General features: G+C 39.5%; 1 protein-coding gene across 1 annotated transcript in view; it reads right to left on the bottom strand.

The window, feature by feature from the left end:
* Positions 1-17,323, bottom strand: part of LOC132825289 (uncharacterized) — a 292,786-nt gene that overhangs the window by 240,596 nt on the left and 34,867 nt on the right. Inside the window, exons 15-21 of the mRNA XM_060840393.1 lie at positions 15,891-16,037; positions 12,231-12,358; positions 7,653-7,786; positions 5,884-5,978; positions 4,745-4,904; positions 4,461-4,488; positions 2,117-2,198 (exon numbers count right to left, since the gene is read on the bottom strand). Coding sequence (XP_060696376.1) covers positions 2,117-2,198; positions 4,461-4,488; positions 4,745-4,904; positions 5,884-5,978; positions 7,653-7,786; positions 12,231-12,358; positions 15,891-16,037 — 774 coding nt within the window. The remainder of the gene's footprint in view (positions 1-2,116; positions 2,199-4,460; positions 4,489-4,744; positions 4,905-5,883; positions 5,979-7,652; positions 7,787-12,230; positions 12,359-15,890; positions 16,038-17,323) is intronic.

The raw sequence follows: 17,323 nt of genomic DNA, 5'->3' as shown, positions 1-17,323 counted from the left end.
GTAATCAGATATGAAAATTGAGATGGGTTGAGGCATTACATAACAGAAAACAAAATTCTTGATTGGATCCAGCAGTGGCTACAAGGACTGACGTCGTTCAAGGACAAAGCTCACTACCTTCTCAAGGGCAATAAGGGCTTTGATAACCAACCACTGCCAATTCCATGATCAAATTTTATAAGAAAAAATTAACAAGTGAACATTAAAAAAAAGTATTGCTTTATCTACAGTTCATTGAACCTTCTATTTTCTCCTCAAAGTAACAGCCTTCACTTTGAGAATTCAGTCAATTCTTGAAATCGAACATGTTCCAGAATGTAAAGGAACACCATAAGTTCACTGGGGTTGAAAGTCATTGCCATTTCCAAAGTCTTTCCACTGTAGGTCTAACAGGCTTGTAGTGATAGGGCCACAGAGTTGAGTACCCAGCTACAATGAATCCTGACATTGCCTGGTGTTTCCTGTGGTCTTTGTTCAGTTCAAATATGATGACTTATGCAGATGACAATGGTTCAAGGAGGAACTTCAATCCCTGTGATTTGTAGCTCCTATCTTTGAGGGATCTGGCAGATACCAGATGGTTAGTTTGGCAATTAACATGACAAATCATGGGACAACTTGTAGAGCACAAGGATGGTATTACAGCCTAACCCTAACCGTGAATGGTGACTTGGACCCTTTTAAAAGAATATTGAAAAGATCCACCTTTTCTTCCTTTCTGATGAAGTTCAACATTTTCCATCCTAAAACTGACAACAATGGAACAGCCTTCCACTCTTGAAGTGTTGGAAACCAGTACTGCCAACATATTATAAATGTTGGTTTCTGTCAGTATCAGAGCTGAAAATGTGTTGCTGGTTAAAGCACAGCAGGTCAGGCAGCATCCAAGGAACAGGAAATTCAACGTTTCAGGCCAGAGCCCTTCATCAGGAGTCCAGCATCTGCAGACCTCACTTTTTACTCTTCTGTCAGTATCATCTCAGATATCTTGGCTAGATTGTCACCAAGAACCCAGTCATACTGTGTTATTCTACTTATCATTTATTAAAATGAACATTCATGGTAACAGCACATTAATAGTACATTAATGGAGTCATTAGCAGGGTCCTATAATCTATACAAGGGTTTGTCAATTCAACAGATACCATTCTGTGATAATATTATGGCTTTAAGAGGTGTATTTTGTCCTGTCTTTTTTAACGAAGCAAGTTGAGACAGAGGTCCAGAATGCTCAGAGTCAATAAGGTGAGGCCTTGGGGCTTTCTTTAAAGATGGATGAATAGAAGCAACCTGAACGGGTAGAGAAAGATGATTTTTAGTTTTAGCTTTCTGCAGTTGTTGGGAGTTTGAAGGTGGATGTGGAAGCTTTTATTCCTCTCTCCGTTAGAGCTAACAGCTGGAGATTGTCTTCCTGCTGCTAGAATTTCATGTGAGACAATCTATTTTACTGACTTTGCCTTTGCCAATGGTGTGCTTATGGGAGGTTACTATCTTGGAAGTTAATTGTGATTATTTATATATATATATATATATATATAGTGTATAGCATTTCTATAGAGTCATAATTAAGCCAATTATTTTATTTTTATTTTGTCTTGAATTAGAGTTCATGTATAAAGTGTGTTTTGTTTTAAACCTAGTAGTTTGTCCAATTGAGTTGCATCTGGAACACAACACCTTACACTTACTTTTAAAATAAGCAAAAATTAGGGTCTAGACTATCTTCTTAGTATGTCTTGAAGGGGTTTGGTAATAATGAAACAGGGCTTATTATTTCAATATCGGCACTAAAGTTGTTGCATCAAAATTCAACAGATCATTCTTTTGACTTAATCATCTCGACATTGTTGATCACGCTCAAGAACAAATGCTTGAAATGGGAATAAATGTTTTTGGAAATTTTGGTTAATGTGGACATACACACATAATTGCTAAGACTGAGAATATATTTTGCTGTCAACAAAATTTATGAATGAATGAAAGACAGCTCACCTTTCTGTATGCATTATTTTTAAACACTGTTAACCCACTACCTTTAACTCATGTCCTTCACAAATTGAAATACATATCCAGATCCTACATTTCCATCTGAACTCTGAATTATGAGACACCTTACCTGAGAGCATGCATATTCTACAATGTTAAAATTGCAGATTTGGTTCCTTTTAACTTCGATCAGGAAATTATTGACAGCCGAACTATAAGGAGAAAATTAAAAGGATAAACTGAGACTTATTTAAAAAAAACACTACCTCAGAAGTAAAACTTCTGAACATCTCATTAACAGAATTCAAATGAAATGTAGGGATTCCATCTTCAAACAGCTATTTACATTGTCAGCTCTTTTGGATAAAGTTAAAAATCACACAACACCAGGTTATAGTCCAACAGGTTTATTTAGAAGTAAAAGCTTTTGGAGCACTGTTCCTTCGTGATTAATTAATCAAAACCTACAACTCATTCTACGTGATTAAAGACTTAGCAGCAATCTAGGTTTGTTCAAAACATTGTATCAGTTGTATAACACTTTGGTCTTTTATTATAAATTCTGTGTCCTATGACCAGCTACCTGACAAAATGGCAGTGCTCAAAAAGCTAGTACTTCCAAATAAACTTATTGGACAATAACCTGGTGTTGTGTGATTTTTAACTTAGTCCACCTCAGTCCAGTACAAGCTCCTCCACGTCATAGCTCTTTAGGAGAGAAAGTTCTCCGTGGATACTTGAAGATAAATGATATTAGGCTCCAGTTTCAGTGACAGAACTTTACTTGATTGGAGCATAGATCGTGGCATATCTGAACAGTGCTATTCGCAACATACCAGTGATTAAGTTACATGAAAATATTTGCACAATTACTATTTTATCTATATCCACAATTACAGCCTTTCTGGTACAGTTTTAGTGGTATTATTTTGGCCAATTGCATGGATTGTTCTGCAGTGTTGAGGTAGTTGGTTTATGACAGCCACTAGAATCTTTTCACTTTGAATCAATATGAGTCATTGAGGACCAAATCAGAAATTGCTGAAAAAGCTCAGCAGGTCTGGTAGCGTTTGTGGAGAGAAATTAGAGTTAACATTTCGGGTCGAGTGACCCTTCCTTAGAACCAAATAGTAGCTAGGAAATGTCTGTTTATATGCAGAAGATAGGGTGGGGAAAGGGGATGAGGAGTAAATGATAGGTGGGGATAGAGCCCAAAGAGAGAGAAGAACAGTCAGACAGACAAAGGAGTGGATAATGATCTGGCTAGGAGAGTGAATAGCTATTAATGGGTACTGTTAGTGGCTAACAATGGGTCATGTGTAATAGCAGACTATATGACAACAAGGCCTTGTGTGTGGGGATTGGGGTAAGGTCATGGGAGAGCTGAAGCCCTAAAGTTATTGAACTCGATATTGAGTCCTCAAGCAGAAAATGAGTTGTTGTTCTTCCACCTTGCGCTGAGCTTCACTGGAGCACTGCAGTAAGCCTGAGACAGGGATGTTGGCCAGAGGACAGGGTAGTGGAAGGCAACTGGAAGCTTTTTGCAGACAGAGTGTAGGTGTTCAGCGAAGCGGTCACCCAGTCTATGCTTCATTTCCACAATGTAGAGGAGGCCACATCGTGAGCAGCAAATGCAGTAGTGTAGACTGTGTGAAGTGCAGGTAAAGCGCTTGCTCCACCTGGAAGGTGTATCTGTAGTTCTGGATAGTGAGGAGGGAAGAAGTAAACAGGACAGGTCAAAGAGTCATAAGAGTAGTAGAGATGTACTGCATGGAAACAGACCCTTCGGTCCAACTCGTCTATGCTGACCAGATATTCTAAATTAATCCAGTTCCATTTACCAGCACTTGACACATATCCCTCTAAACTCTTCCTATTCATAACCCATCCAGATGCCTTTTAAATGCTAATTGTAATTGTACAAGCCTCCACCAATTCCTTTGGCAGGTCATTCCATACACACACGACCCTCTGCGCGAAAAAGTTGTCCCTTAGATCCCTTTTAAATTTTTCCCTTCTCACCTTAAACCTATGCCCCCACCCCAGGGAAAAGACATTGTATATTTACCCAATCCATGCCCCTCATGATTTTATAAACCTCTATAAGGTATTACACCTTCTGCAGTTGCAGGTATTAGTCATTCAGGACATGTTGGTAGCTTTTGTTAGCACTTGAGTTACTCTAATATAATACTAACCTGCTTCATTGAAAATAAATATGTTCCTTCAGTTTAAGCTCACAGACAGAGATTGAACAGTCCACAATTTGTGACCACAAAATGTACCTGTGCACATACTCTACCAGCACAAGAGGAGCTAACTTATAAAAAGATACTTAAAAAATGGTGAATATTTAGGAATTTAATTTTGACCAAATTTGTCTCACAAATTATATGCCAAACATCTTCTCATTGGGAATCACTAGCAAATGGATTGACAGTGGGATTGCTAAAGTAAATTGCCTTAGCGCTTACCTGTCTTTGTCAGCACAGAAAATTGATTCTAAAATATAAAATAAAACAAAAATGAGATATGCTGCTGGAATAAACTAGCAAGATCAAGACATAAAAATAACCAACTGCATTTAGACTAGAAATAATTAAAACAGATTATTTAGGAAAATCTAATAATCATAAAAGAGCACACAGTCGTGTTATTCAAAATAACTTAGAAGCCAAACCTTCACTAATTATTATGGATTGGGATCCCACAGAATATATGTCTATAGTACTTCCTTTTTGTTAAGTAAGGTGCATACCAAGGGTAGGATCTGGAATTCCTCCAGTCAAACCCAGTTTCTGGACTTCAGATTGTAAATGTGAGTTCACCCAGACCCTCACTACAGTTTCATTGATTCCACGTTGAAGAGCTGGAAGGTAATATCCAAGCAAGTCGATCAGATTCTGGGCACTCAAATTCTGAAATAAGAAAAGTAAACACCTCATTAAAATCAGTCTCCTAATGATAATATGCATTGCCATATCTTAGACTAATCTTTGTAAATTCAGCAAATACATTCAAAGAAATAAAATGTTTCCTGGATGCAAATAACAAGAGAATGGGACACTTTAACATGACTTTTCCACTGACAACTGAAGCATGTCTACAAAAATGTCAATTAGCATCAGTTCCAAGTGACAATCTTATACTATCTAGCAAATCTCCGAACTTGTGTACTGCACAATTTTCTTCATGTGTTTTATCAGCATCTTCCAGAAACGCATTGTTGCTCTCAACTGGAAACGGGGGGCAACATTTAATTAGATAGAAATTAAATAGATTTGCAGTTAAAGTGCCTCAAGATAATTTTCATCTCTGGAACTTCCAGCATCCCATTTTTACAATGTTATCCAACTGTCCTTTTGAATTCCCTTCCTAAAAACACTATCAGACTGTTTGCACCCAAAAAAACTATAGCCGTTCAAGAAAACCATTACCTTCTCAAGGCTAATTAGGAATGAACAATAAATGCTGGCTTAGCCAGCAACACTCAGATCCCATTAATGAATAAATAAACCAAAAGGTCCCAATCATATTAATGGAGCCCAATTGCAATTATATTTAAGGCCTGACAAGAGAAGGACAATGAGTTTTCTATCTAGTCAATCCTACAACAGAACAGGATCAAATCCAGAAGAGGTTAGGAAAGGTGCTGATTTTCACTTGGGCACCTCCACTGACCCAGTTTCCAGCATCTCAGTCCCATCACCTAGCTGTGTCAACTATTACTTATTTCCCTCCAAATCTGGCAGAATGGTTAAAATCAGATGGAACTCACAGTGATATTGTCAGTCAGAGAATTAATTTGTCAACACAGTTCCCCATAAAAATCTTGCCAGTAGTTGAAACACTTTTCAAAACAACCTTGGCAATCAAATCTGAATTGGCAAACTATACCTTTACTTCCTGAGGATTCAGGCTTATGAAGGTTGCAAAATCCATATTGACTGAGTTATTTGCAAGTACCTCAAGATCATCCCGTGGGATACCACCTTAAGTAAAAGAAATAACATTCGTAAGAACATCAGAATGTGACATGAGCTGAAGAAAGCTATTCAGCCCCTTGGGCCTGCTCTACCATTCAATAAAATGAGGCCTGATCTGACTGTGGCTTCAATTCCACTCATAACACTTGCACACTAAAAATCTGTCTAACTCAGTCTTAATCATATGCAATAAAGCAGCTGACACTTCCTTCTGAGTTGACAAGTTGAATAAGTGGGCAATTGCATGGAAGAGGAGATATAACATGGATAAAATGCAAGGTTATCCACTTGAGTAGCAAAAGCTAGGAAGTTAAGTTATTATCTGATTAGTGATAGTTTAAGAAAGGCGGAGGTGTACTGAGGAACACCAGTCACTAAGAGTAAGCATACAGATGCAGTGGGCAATGGAGAAGGTAAATGGTATGTTCGTCTTCACAATGAGAAGGTTCAAATACACAGCAGGGATGCCTTGCTGAAATTGTACAGGCCTTGGTGAAACCACACCTGGGGTACTGTGTACAATTCTGATCTTGAGGACAATCCTGAGGAAGGATATTCTGGTTATGGAGAGATTGCAACAAAGGCTTACCAGACTGATGCTTTCAATGGCAGGACTGACAAATAAAGAAAGATTGGATCAGTTATGACTAAATTCACGGAGTTTAGAAGAATGAAGTGTAAGCTCATAGAAAGCTAAGGCATTCTGACGGGATTAGACAGGGTAAATGCAGAAAGGAAGGTCCCAATGACTGGGGAGTCCAGAACCAGGGGGTCACAGTTTTCGAAGACAAGGAATACATTTAGGACCAATGAGGAGAAAATTCTTTATGCAGAGGATGGTGAGGCTGTGGAATTCACTGCCACAGAATGTAGTTAAGGCAATACATGGAATTTTTTCAAGAAGGAGTTAGATACAGTTCTTATGACTAAATGAATCAAAGAGTTTGGGGAGAAAGCAGGAACAGAGTGGTGAATTGGATAATCAGCTATGATTATATTGAATTGCAGAGCAGACTGGAAGGGCTGAATGGTCTACTCCTGCTGATTTTTCTTCCCTTGTTCCAATGAAATCACTTGGAAATTGTGGGTTGCAAGCACCAGTGTCCTTGCTTCTGAGGCAGAATCTCTGTCCTACTCCAAGACTTGATGGTCAAGCAAGGTGCATTCATAATCAGACAAATAGGTTCAGTATTAACTTGCAAATACTTTCAACACACCATTGGCAGGCAGGAAGAGCAAGAGAGATTTCTGGCCAATGATGCAATGGAAAGTATTTGAAGAGTTTTTCATCACTATCCATAGTTCTAGACCATAAATGCATGTGAAAGCATATGTTGCCAAAGCAACTCTGACACTTTGCAGGGCTGGGTGGCTCAATTTAGATAGATAAATAGATTAGATAGATCAATAAGCAAGAATTAGATGATTTTTTAAAATTTGAAAATGCTATAAATAATCCTTATAGTTTAAGTTAATGTCAATATTTGCAAAAAAAAACTGGAACTTGGACATTGACATTCTTGCCCAAAGGAATTGCACTATATGCTAATATTCACTTCAGGCAAATGACCACTTCTGGTACAACAGAGGAGAAAGGAATGTACCTAAGCATTACGAATTGATGTTGATTGTCATTTCTAAGTTTAAACTTGAATGACACACAAGCATGTGTTCATTTACCTATGTATGGCTTCAGCATGTGAAAGTAAGGGATAGGATTGCTTTGCTGAGATCTCAATGCAGAGAATGCTTGATTGTACAACAGATTTTTCTGTGACTGCATACATGTTGAGAGATCCAGTGCTCCTGCATCCCTGCAAAAGAACATTTACAGCATTAGACTTTATTCTAGGCTCACATGTTTTTAAGCCATGTTCCAACACATTAAGGTATCACTTCCTAAGCAATGTATGGCAAAACCAGGATGACAGATTCCATACAATATATGCCATCCCACCAAATGCCTGCAAAATGGATATATAGATTGTCTGAAGAAGCTAAAACAAAACTGCCCAGAAAAGTGAATGCCCATTATAATTTGGATTAATAAAATTTCCACTCAGTTCAATTGAGGGATATAACGATGATGGTTTTGCTTCTTAAGATGTTTCGTTGCATTGATATTTATCAAGGAGAAAGACATGGATGATGGTAAGATGAGAAAGGGGTTTGCTAATATTCTAAGGCATGTCAATACGAAGAAGGAGAAAGTATTGGTTATTTTGAAAACACTAAGATCGATATGATCCCAGGACATGATAGGGGAAGGGGCAAGGATTGTGGAGGCCTTAAAAGAAATCTTTGCATCGCCTTTAGCCACAGGCCAGGCTTCAGAAGACAGGAGAATAGCCAATGTAAAAGAAAGGCAACAGGAAATTATAGACTGATAAACCTTACATGAGCATAATTAGAATCCCTACAATGTGAAAACAGGCCCTTCGGCCCAACAAATCCACACTGACCCTCCGAATAGTAACCCACCCAGACCCATTCCCCTACTCTATCATCCTATATTTACTCCTGACTAATGCCCCTAACCTACATATCCCTGAACACTATGGGAAATTTAGAATGGCCAATTCACCTGACCTGCACATCTTTGTACTGTGGAAGGAAACCAGAGCACACAGGAAACCCACACAGGATGTGCAAACTCCACACAGACAGTCACCTGAGGCTGGAATCGAACCCAGGGATCTCTGGCGCTGCGAGGCAACAGTGCTAACTACTGAGCCAATATGCTGCCCCTAGTGGTAGGGAAAATATTGGAAAAGATTCTCAGGACAGGGTTTACTTCTATTTGGAGAGGGATAGTCAGCATGGCTTTATGCGGGGGAGGTCTTGTCTCACAAACTTGGTTGAGGTTTGGAGGAAGTGACGAAGATGATTGACAAGGGTAAGGGTAGTGGATGTTGTCTACACGGACTTTACTAAAGCATTTGACAAGGTCTCTCAAGGTAAGCTGATCCAGAACAGAAAACTGCATGTACTCCGGGGTGAGATGTGGTAAGTAGGATAGAAAATCAACTATGACATAGAAGATAGAGGAGTCGGGGTGCTTTTCTGACTGGAGGTCTGTGACTAAGGATGTTGTGCATGGATCAGTGCTGGGATCTCTGTTGTTTGTAATATATATAAATGATTGGGATGAAAATGTTAGTGGTCTGATGAGTAAGCCTGCAGATGACATGGAAATTAGCATAGTTGTGGACAGTGAGGAAGGATATCAAAGGATACAGCGGTATTTAGCTTAGCTAGGAAGCTGAACAGAGAAATGGCAGATGCAGTTTAATTGGACAAGTGTGAGGTGATGCATTTTGGGAAGTCGAATGCAAGAGGAAGGTATACAGTAAATGGCAGGACCCTTGGGAGTATTGATATCCAGAGAGAACTCGGGGTGCAAGTCCATAGCTCCCTGAAAGTAGCAACACAAGTGGAAAAGGTGGTAAAGAAGACATATGGCACACTTGTCAGTCAGGGCATTAAGTTTAAAAGTTAGAAAGTCATGTTGTAACTGCTTAAGACTTTGGTCAGGCCACATTTGAAGTATTGTGCCCAGTTCTGGTCATCACACTGTAGGAAGGATGTGGATGTGGAGGACTTGGAGAAGGTGCAGAAGAGGTTTACCAGGATGTTGCCTGGTTTGGAGTGTATTACCGAAAAGGAGATATTGGACAATCTTAGATTGTTTTCTCTAGAGGGTTAGAGGCTAAGGAATGACTTGATAGAAGCATATAAAAGTATGAGTGGCCTGGATAGGATGGACAGTGAAGTTGCTTTCCCAAGGTGGAAAAGTCAAATGCAAGGCAGCATAGGATTAAGGTGAGAGAGGAAAAGTTTAGTGAAGATGTGCAAGGAAAATGTTTTTTACAGAGCCTGGTAAGTGCTTGGAACTCACTGCCAGGGAGGTTGAAGAAGCAGATACGATAACAAAGTTTAGGAATAATTTAGACAGATATATGAACAGGCAGACAATAGAGAGATACAGGCCAATGGGATTAGTTCAGAATAGTATCATGTTTCTTTGTTCTAATACTCAACACTATTAATATGAGTTGCAAACTGCAATTGTGAGAGACATGTATTGTATAATATGTGGAGCAAGAATTGCATTCTAATGCAAAGGCAGTATGGGCACTGCAACGTGCTGTTGGAAGGAGAAAACGAAATTGTCAAATCTGGATACCCCTTCAGGCAATTACTTGATGCTATTTTTGGGGAACTTAAAATGACCCATTTATCCCAATTCTCTGTTTCCTGTTCATTAGACAATCTTTGCTCATATATAACCACAACAATATTTATCTTATGCAGAAACATTTTATGAGGAACTTGATCAAGAGTACTTGGATTTCTAAAAGATATATCTACTGATGCCTTTTTATCCACCCTGCTCATTATGTCCTCAGACAAGATTCTATCTGATTGTATTATAATTTTCCACATAACCTGTAACAATTTGTTAGAATAACTGGTCAAACTTCTTTTTTTTCTCCTCCCTTGAATATGGGTGTTACATTGCAGTTTTCCAAACTCCTTTGAGAATTCCAGTAAGTTTGGAAAATTAAAGTCAATTCATCCACTATGCCCTCAGCTACTTCCTTTTATTTCATAAGAAGCCCATCCCAATGGTACAACTCCCTCTTTACACTGTACTGGGTTTCAATTACATTCTCCATCTCAATCTTTGAATCATGCATTCAACTTTCTGATTATACTTATTCAACACCAATTTGTTCATGGTTCAAGTAGTGATTCACAGACTGCATGTGGTTCTGTTTTTTAGTACCTGCTCCCTCAGTAGAGCCTCTTTCTTAGTCCTTCCTATGTCTTTGACACCTACATTTACCATGACAACTGGATCCTTCCGATTCCATTCTAGCCTCTTCAGATCTGAGGATGTAACCTTATCTGTGGCATTGGGCAGACAACACAACCTTCAGAATTCACGCTCTCAGCTGCAGAAAGCATGGTCTGTCTACTCACCGTACTGACACATTATTCCCTAAGACACATCTATTTACTACTCCCACTTTAACCACCACATTGTGCTGTGGTCACTTTGCATGCTCATCACCCTTACAATCTTTATTCTCATTCACAAGAACATTGAAGCTATTGGGAAACTGCAAGGGCTGAGACTCTACTATTATGAGCTTCTGGATGACCCATTTACAATCACAATTCCTGTCCCTAGCCACAGGCCAAATCCGAAGTTACTGGTTTAGAGAGATGACTGTCTACTGTAATAAGGTGTCCAAGTAACTATGGTGCTCCCTGATGCACTGCAGTTTCTGCAACTCCAGCTCATCTACTCTGAGCCGAAGTTCATTGAACGGCAGTCAGTTGTGGTTGCCATGGAACACACTGGTGTTCACTATTACACACAAGCAACAACTGCCTTGCAGTCTTTATTGTGTTTCATTGAACTAATTCAGTTGCAATCTGAGAAATTTCGCTCAACTGTTCATTGTAGTTATTCCAAGTGGCTTAACTGATTAAGTATGGATTTCAACTACTGCTCACGTCTAGAGGATTAAATCTTTAATATTCAGCAAACAATCACCGACCAGCTGACTTAATTAAAACCTTTGAACACTTAGTGGCTGAATAAGATTTATGTAAAGTAGAATCTTCTTCCAGTTCTACACCAAATTCCCAGGATAGCACCTGTACCATGTCACACTCCAGCCCAGCTTCAAACTGTGCTTCCAGGCTCCTTATCTTCAAAAGCCTTCATGGCCTTGTAACTTATAAATTATTTCCAGTCCTACATCCTGTTTCTCATTTTCTATTCTTCTGGTTCAGATCAATTGTGAAATCTCCAAATAAATAATGCACATGATGGAAATCAGAAATAAAAACAGAATATGCTGGAAAAACTCAGCAGTTCTGCCAGCATCTGTGGGGAGAGAAACCTTTCAAGTCCAATAAGTCTCTATTTCAGAATCTCTTCATCCAGTAATTGTAAGGTCCTCTCCACTTCACTCCACAATCAATGGTAGACAAATTGTCCTCTTATCCCAGTTCTTTCCCTAAGCCTCTCCATTTTATCACATCATTTCCTCATCTTAAACGTTTCCTTAATATGCATTTTCTTGATCTAGTCTTTAATTATCACTTTAGTTCCCTCAAACCTCTGCTTGAGTTTGAACCCCAACTGTAAAATACCTTGTACAATTGCATTCAATGAAATCTGTCCAATAAAATGGAAATAGTTGCTATCAGTATATTTGCAAAAAAAAATGAAACACTTACGTTAAGTTTGAAATTGTTGCCAACAGGCTTTCATTCAGAAGGCATAGGTTAGGCCCACCAATAGCTTGTACAGAAACTGCGTTTAGAACTCCACCCAACTGAAGATATCTTTCAATAATGGCTTTCACCTATTGAAAGAAATTTTTAAAATTCAGAAAGCATGTTACCAAAAAGATTATTAAGCCAGCCAAGAACCAATACCGATCCAAACTAGAGACCCAGACAGACACCCGGCGACTATGGCAAGGACTGAATGACATCACAGGTTCTAAGAAGAGACAGTACAAGATAGTAGATGATGACACATTCCTCCCAGATCACCTCAACGCCTTCTATGCATGCTTTGAGTAGAATTCCAGTGGAGAGGTAACACTTATTCCAACAAATCCTGATGAACCTATCCCAACAGTCACTGCATCAGAGGTCAGATCAGTTTTTCTTCGTGTGAATCCAAGGAAAGCAATGGGACCAGACGGAGTACCAGGCCTTGCACTCAGAGCATACGCAGATCAACTGGCAGAGGTCTTCTTGGACATCTTCAACCTCTCCCTGCAGCAGACACTGTCCCTGTCTCTTTCAAGAGGGCCAACATCATCCCTATGCCTAAGGTGGCTCATGCAGCATGTCTCAATGACTAGCACCCAGTGGCCCTAACTTCGGTGGTCATGTAGTGATTTGAAAGGCTGGTCACATTAATCAACTCCAGCCTCCCCACTACTCTTGACCCACTACAATTTAGGCAAAAGTGAGGACTGCAGATGCTGGAAACCAGAGTTTAGATCAGAGTGGTGCTGGAAAAGCACAGCAGGTAAGGCAACATCCGAGGAGCTGGAAAATCGACATTTCGGGCAAAAGCCCTTCATCAGGAACAGAGGCAGGAAACCTCCAGAGCCTCTAGAGGCTCTGGATGCTTCCTGCCTCTATTCCTGATGAAGAGCCTTTGCCCGCAACATCGATTTTCCAGCTCCACGGATGCTGCCTGACCTGCTATGCTTTTCCAGCATCACTCTGATCTGAATCCACTCCAATTTGCCTATCGGACCAACAGATCCACATCAGATGCCATATCACTTGCCCTTCACTCCTCCTTAGAACATCTTGACACCAAAAACAGCTACGTAAGAATCCTACTCATTGAGCACAGTTCAGCCTTCAACGCTATTATCCCTCGAGACTGATTACTATACTCAGACTAAGCTCCACTCTCTGCAACTGGATCCTCAGTTTCCTGACCCACAGGCCACAATCAGCAAAGATTGGGGACAATATTTCACCCTCACTAACACTCAACACTGGAGCCCCCAGGGGTGCGTACTCAGCCTCCATTTTGACTCATTGTATACCCATGACTGCATTGCCAAATATCAGACTAATGCCATTTACAAGTTCGCTGATGAAACCACCAAAGTCAATTGAATCTCAAATGGCGACAAAACAGACTATAGACGGGAGGTGGAAGACCTGGAAAAATGGTGCACTAAGAACAACCTAGCTCTCAATGCCAGCAAAACCAAGGAATTCATTATTGACTTTCGGCGGGATGTTACTCATGCCCTCCCTATACATCAACAGCACAGAGGTGGAACGAGTGGAGTGTGTCAAGCTCCACTCTATGCTACATAACTCTGTGATCTGCCTGCATTGCTCGCAAGACAAAGCTTTTCACTGTGCCTCAATACACGTGACAATAAATTCAATTTAGATTCAATTCAATGTGCATCATTTTTTAAGATTGTTGACCTTTCCCAATTATATATGTGAACACTATTTCAACATATTCCTAAAATTGCATTTTGACTTCAATCTCAATAGAAGTGCTAGAGATGTAAATTGAAGAGATATCAATTTGCTGGCATTCCCACACTTTCGCAAAGTCAAGAACTAACTCATTTTGTTTAGAACTACACACTGACAGAGAAATTAATTCTTCAAAGCTTTGTTGGGGCTCGATTCAAATTCACGTCCAGAGATGAAAGACTTATACAAAATAAAAACAGGAATAGATCAGATGCTCTTTGAGATCACTCTGCTATTCAGTAAGATCACGACTGAACTTTCAAATGTGCTCCACTTTCCCATCCTTTTCCCATTTGCATGCCTGGCTAAATGTTCTCGTCAGTGTTGCCACAGTCTTAAAAGAAACCCTCAATGACTGAGCTTTCACAACCAAAAAGATCAAAAATTTCAAACATTCATAACCCTCTAATTGAAGAAATATTTCTTTTTCTCATCCCTGAAGTAGCTGACCACCTAACCTAACAAATTGAGGCTTTATAACTAGGACAAAATGCCTTTCAGCTTTTATCCTGTTAGGAGCTCCTCAAGAATTTTGTACAATTCCATGGAGCATTCTCATTTTTCAGTGAACGTCAGCCCATTCTACTTCATTTGCTTGAAACGTTGATTTTCCTGCTCATCGATGCTCTCTGACCTGCTGTGCTTTTCCAGCACGACACTCTCAACTCTAATCTCCAGCATCTGCAGTCCTCACTTTTGCCACCTTATTTCATTAGTCCACTCATGCCACAGAACAAGAGAACTGTGTACATTACTCAAAATGTTGTTTCACAAAGCCCACTATAACTGCTTGAAGCTTCCTTGTTCTTGTATCCCAGCCCCCTTACAACCTGTTTCTGCATTGCTTGCTATTTCAGTCTATCGCTGGGGGTTGGTTAGCTCAGTTGACTGAACAGTTGGTTTATGTTGCAAAGTCGTGCCAATTGAATTGAACCCACACTGGCTGAAGTTACTATAAAGGTCTCTGCTTTTCAACCTTTCCCCTTGCTGGAGGTATGATGACAACCTTCACGTTAAAAAAACCACCAGTCATCTCCCTCTAAAGAGAGAGCAGTCTTATTGCACTATAGTTACATTATGCAAATACTCAAATCTCACTGCTTTATTGAGTATAGTAAAGTGCTATATTTCTTGGATTATCCCAATGAAGTGAAATGCTGGAGGTTATAGCGAGTTTGCAAACTAAGTGCAAACTACAGCTTCGTTATTTTATAATTAACATTGATTTGGTAAACTTTAGAATTAATATCACAATAAAAGGTCACAGACGCTGGCAAGGACCGAGTCCAGAAATTGCATATGGTTTACTTCTCCAGCAGGTGGGCTGCTGCTAGGCATGAATGTGTCTCCTTTTCTGCATTCACCCGAGATTTCAGGGTCTTTACAGGGTCAAGAAGTTGTGCGCTAGAGACACGTAGCCTGTGGGAGAAGCTCATATGATATTCCAATGGGGATGAGAAAAATGGGCCAGTGTGGGCCACATGTCCAACGTCAACCTTTTACTCTGCTCTTGGTCCCATCTTGGTGTTATGTTCTCTAAAGGGCAATGGGAATCGCTGGTATCACAACCCCTATGTCAGTGAAACTTGTGGAATTTCCTAGGATATCTAATGTCCATCACGGTCATCTCCAAAATGACAAAATAGTAGAAGTGAGGGTTCATACCCACTTTCAGGCTTACCCCTTGAGGCCATAAAGGAATGCAATGCCTATTGTAAAAATTCTGCTCCAATTCCTTAATGCTTGCCCAGGTTATATTAATTCTGTCCCCAAAACTAGCTGGAGTCAAATTTTCTTTAGTACAAAATTCTCAGTTGAGCCAATGATCATCATTTTACTTAATAATCTCCTGGTTTCTCCTACCATTCGGCTTTCCAGTTGCTGCATCATTAACGCGGAAAGTGTCACAACCTCAGTGATATTCCAAAGACTGACATCGACCACACTAAACACAGTTGATATGTTCCCCAGCAGTTGAATCTGGTTTTCCGGTAAGCCATTGGGATATATCTGTTTCAAGAAATACAAAATAATACATTTCAGCCACTGAGTGAGAGAAGTCCTAAAAAATTAAAACTGGTTTATTTTTTTGTTGCATTTATAAAGCTCTGATGCCAGATTTACCTGTTCATTATGCTATTTGTAAGTACTTTGACAAATGAACAGATATGTAAGAGATGGTGCATTTTTTAAAAAATATTTACTGAGGCACACAACTAAACAAGGAAGTGTACACTGGGATATTTAATCCAATGTAAATTCATAGATAAAAGATAAACATGATAAAGACAAATTCCACCAGGGAAGACAATGGAATTTGATTCAATACAAATCTGGATGTGCGAATCTGATGATGACCATGAATGTGATGTCAATTGTCAAGAAAACACCATCTGGTTCACTAATGTTCTTTAGGGAAGGAAACTGCCATACTTACCCGGATTGGTCTAAACGTGACTCCAGACCCCATCAATATGGTTGATTCTTAACTGCCCTCTGGGCAATTAGGGATGGGCAATAAATGCTGGCCCATCCAGCCATGTGTTTGTCCCATGAATTAATAAAACAATTGAAGAGTGGAAAACAAGGGAGAAATAAAAGGGACAGAATGTAAATATAGAATATGTAATCATTAATGTAAAACTTCTTCCACGAGAAAAAATGTGATGAGATCCTTCACCTTTTGTATAAACAATAAAGGCTGGGAAACAAACAAAGAAAGCATTGGAGACATACTAACATAATGAGAAACACATGATATTTTAGAAAGTGAGAAATAGAGACAAATGCAGGTGACTTTACAGAAGTATTGAAAAAATAAATTAGATTGATAAAACAGGCAGGTACAGGGCTGAACATTACACCACAGCATTGCAATTCCAGGCTATGTCTGAGTGAGGAGAAAGATGAAGTTGAGACTGGCTCTTTGCATAATTGCTTCTATTTTGCAAACATGAAAATGGAAGAAAGTTTAGCTTGTAGATGTCTTAATGTTAGAGAGAGAGCTGGAGATGGTGGCAGCATTTGTCAAGTTAACAGAGGAAGTGGAAGGAGAGAATTGGATGTCATCGACTTAATACAGGATTCCAGAGAGCAGCACTGAAAAGGGAAACACAGATGGAACACCAGATACATAGAAGTGATCATATGGATTGGACCACATCTGCGTAGAGAAAATGATAAACAGTGCAATAGATTGCAGTGAGGTAACAGAGTGCAAAGCTTAGTGGATACTCTGTAGAAAATAAACATTTTAAAGAGGATAATAATTGACAATCAAACAGTTCGGTTTCTGC

Source organism: Hemiscyllium ocellatum, chromosome 20, assembly GCF_020745735.1.
Source record: "Hemiscyllium ocellatum isolate sHemOce1 chromosome 20, sHemOce1.pat.X.cur, whole genome shotgun sequence".
NCBI classification, from domain to species: domain Eukaryota; kingdom Metazoa; phylum Chordata; class Chondrichthyes; order Orectolobiformes; family Hemiscylliidae; genus Hemiscyllium; species Hemiscyllium ocellatum.
Note: the sequence above shows the minus strand (reverse complement) of the source record. Positions and strands in the feature narration are given on the sequence as shown.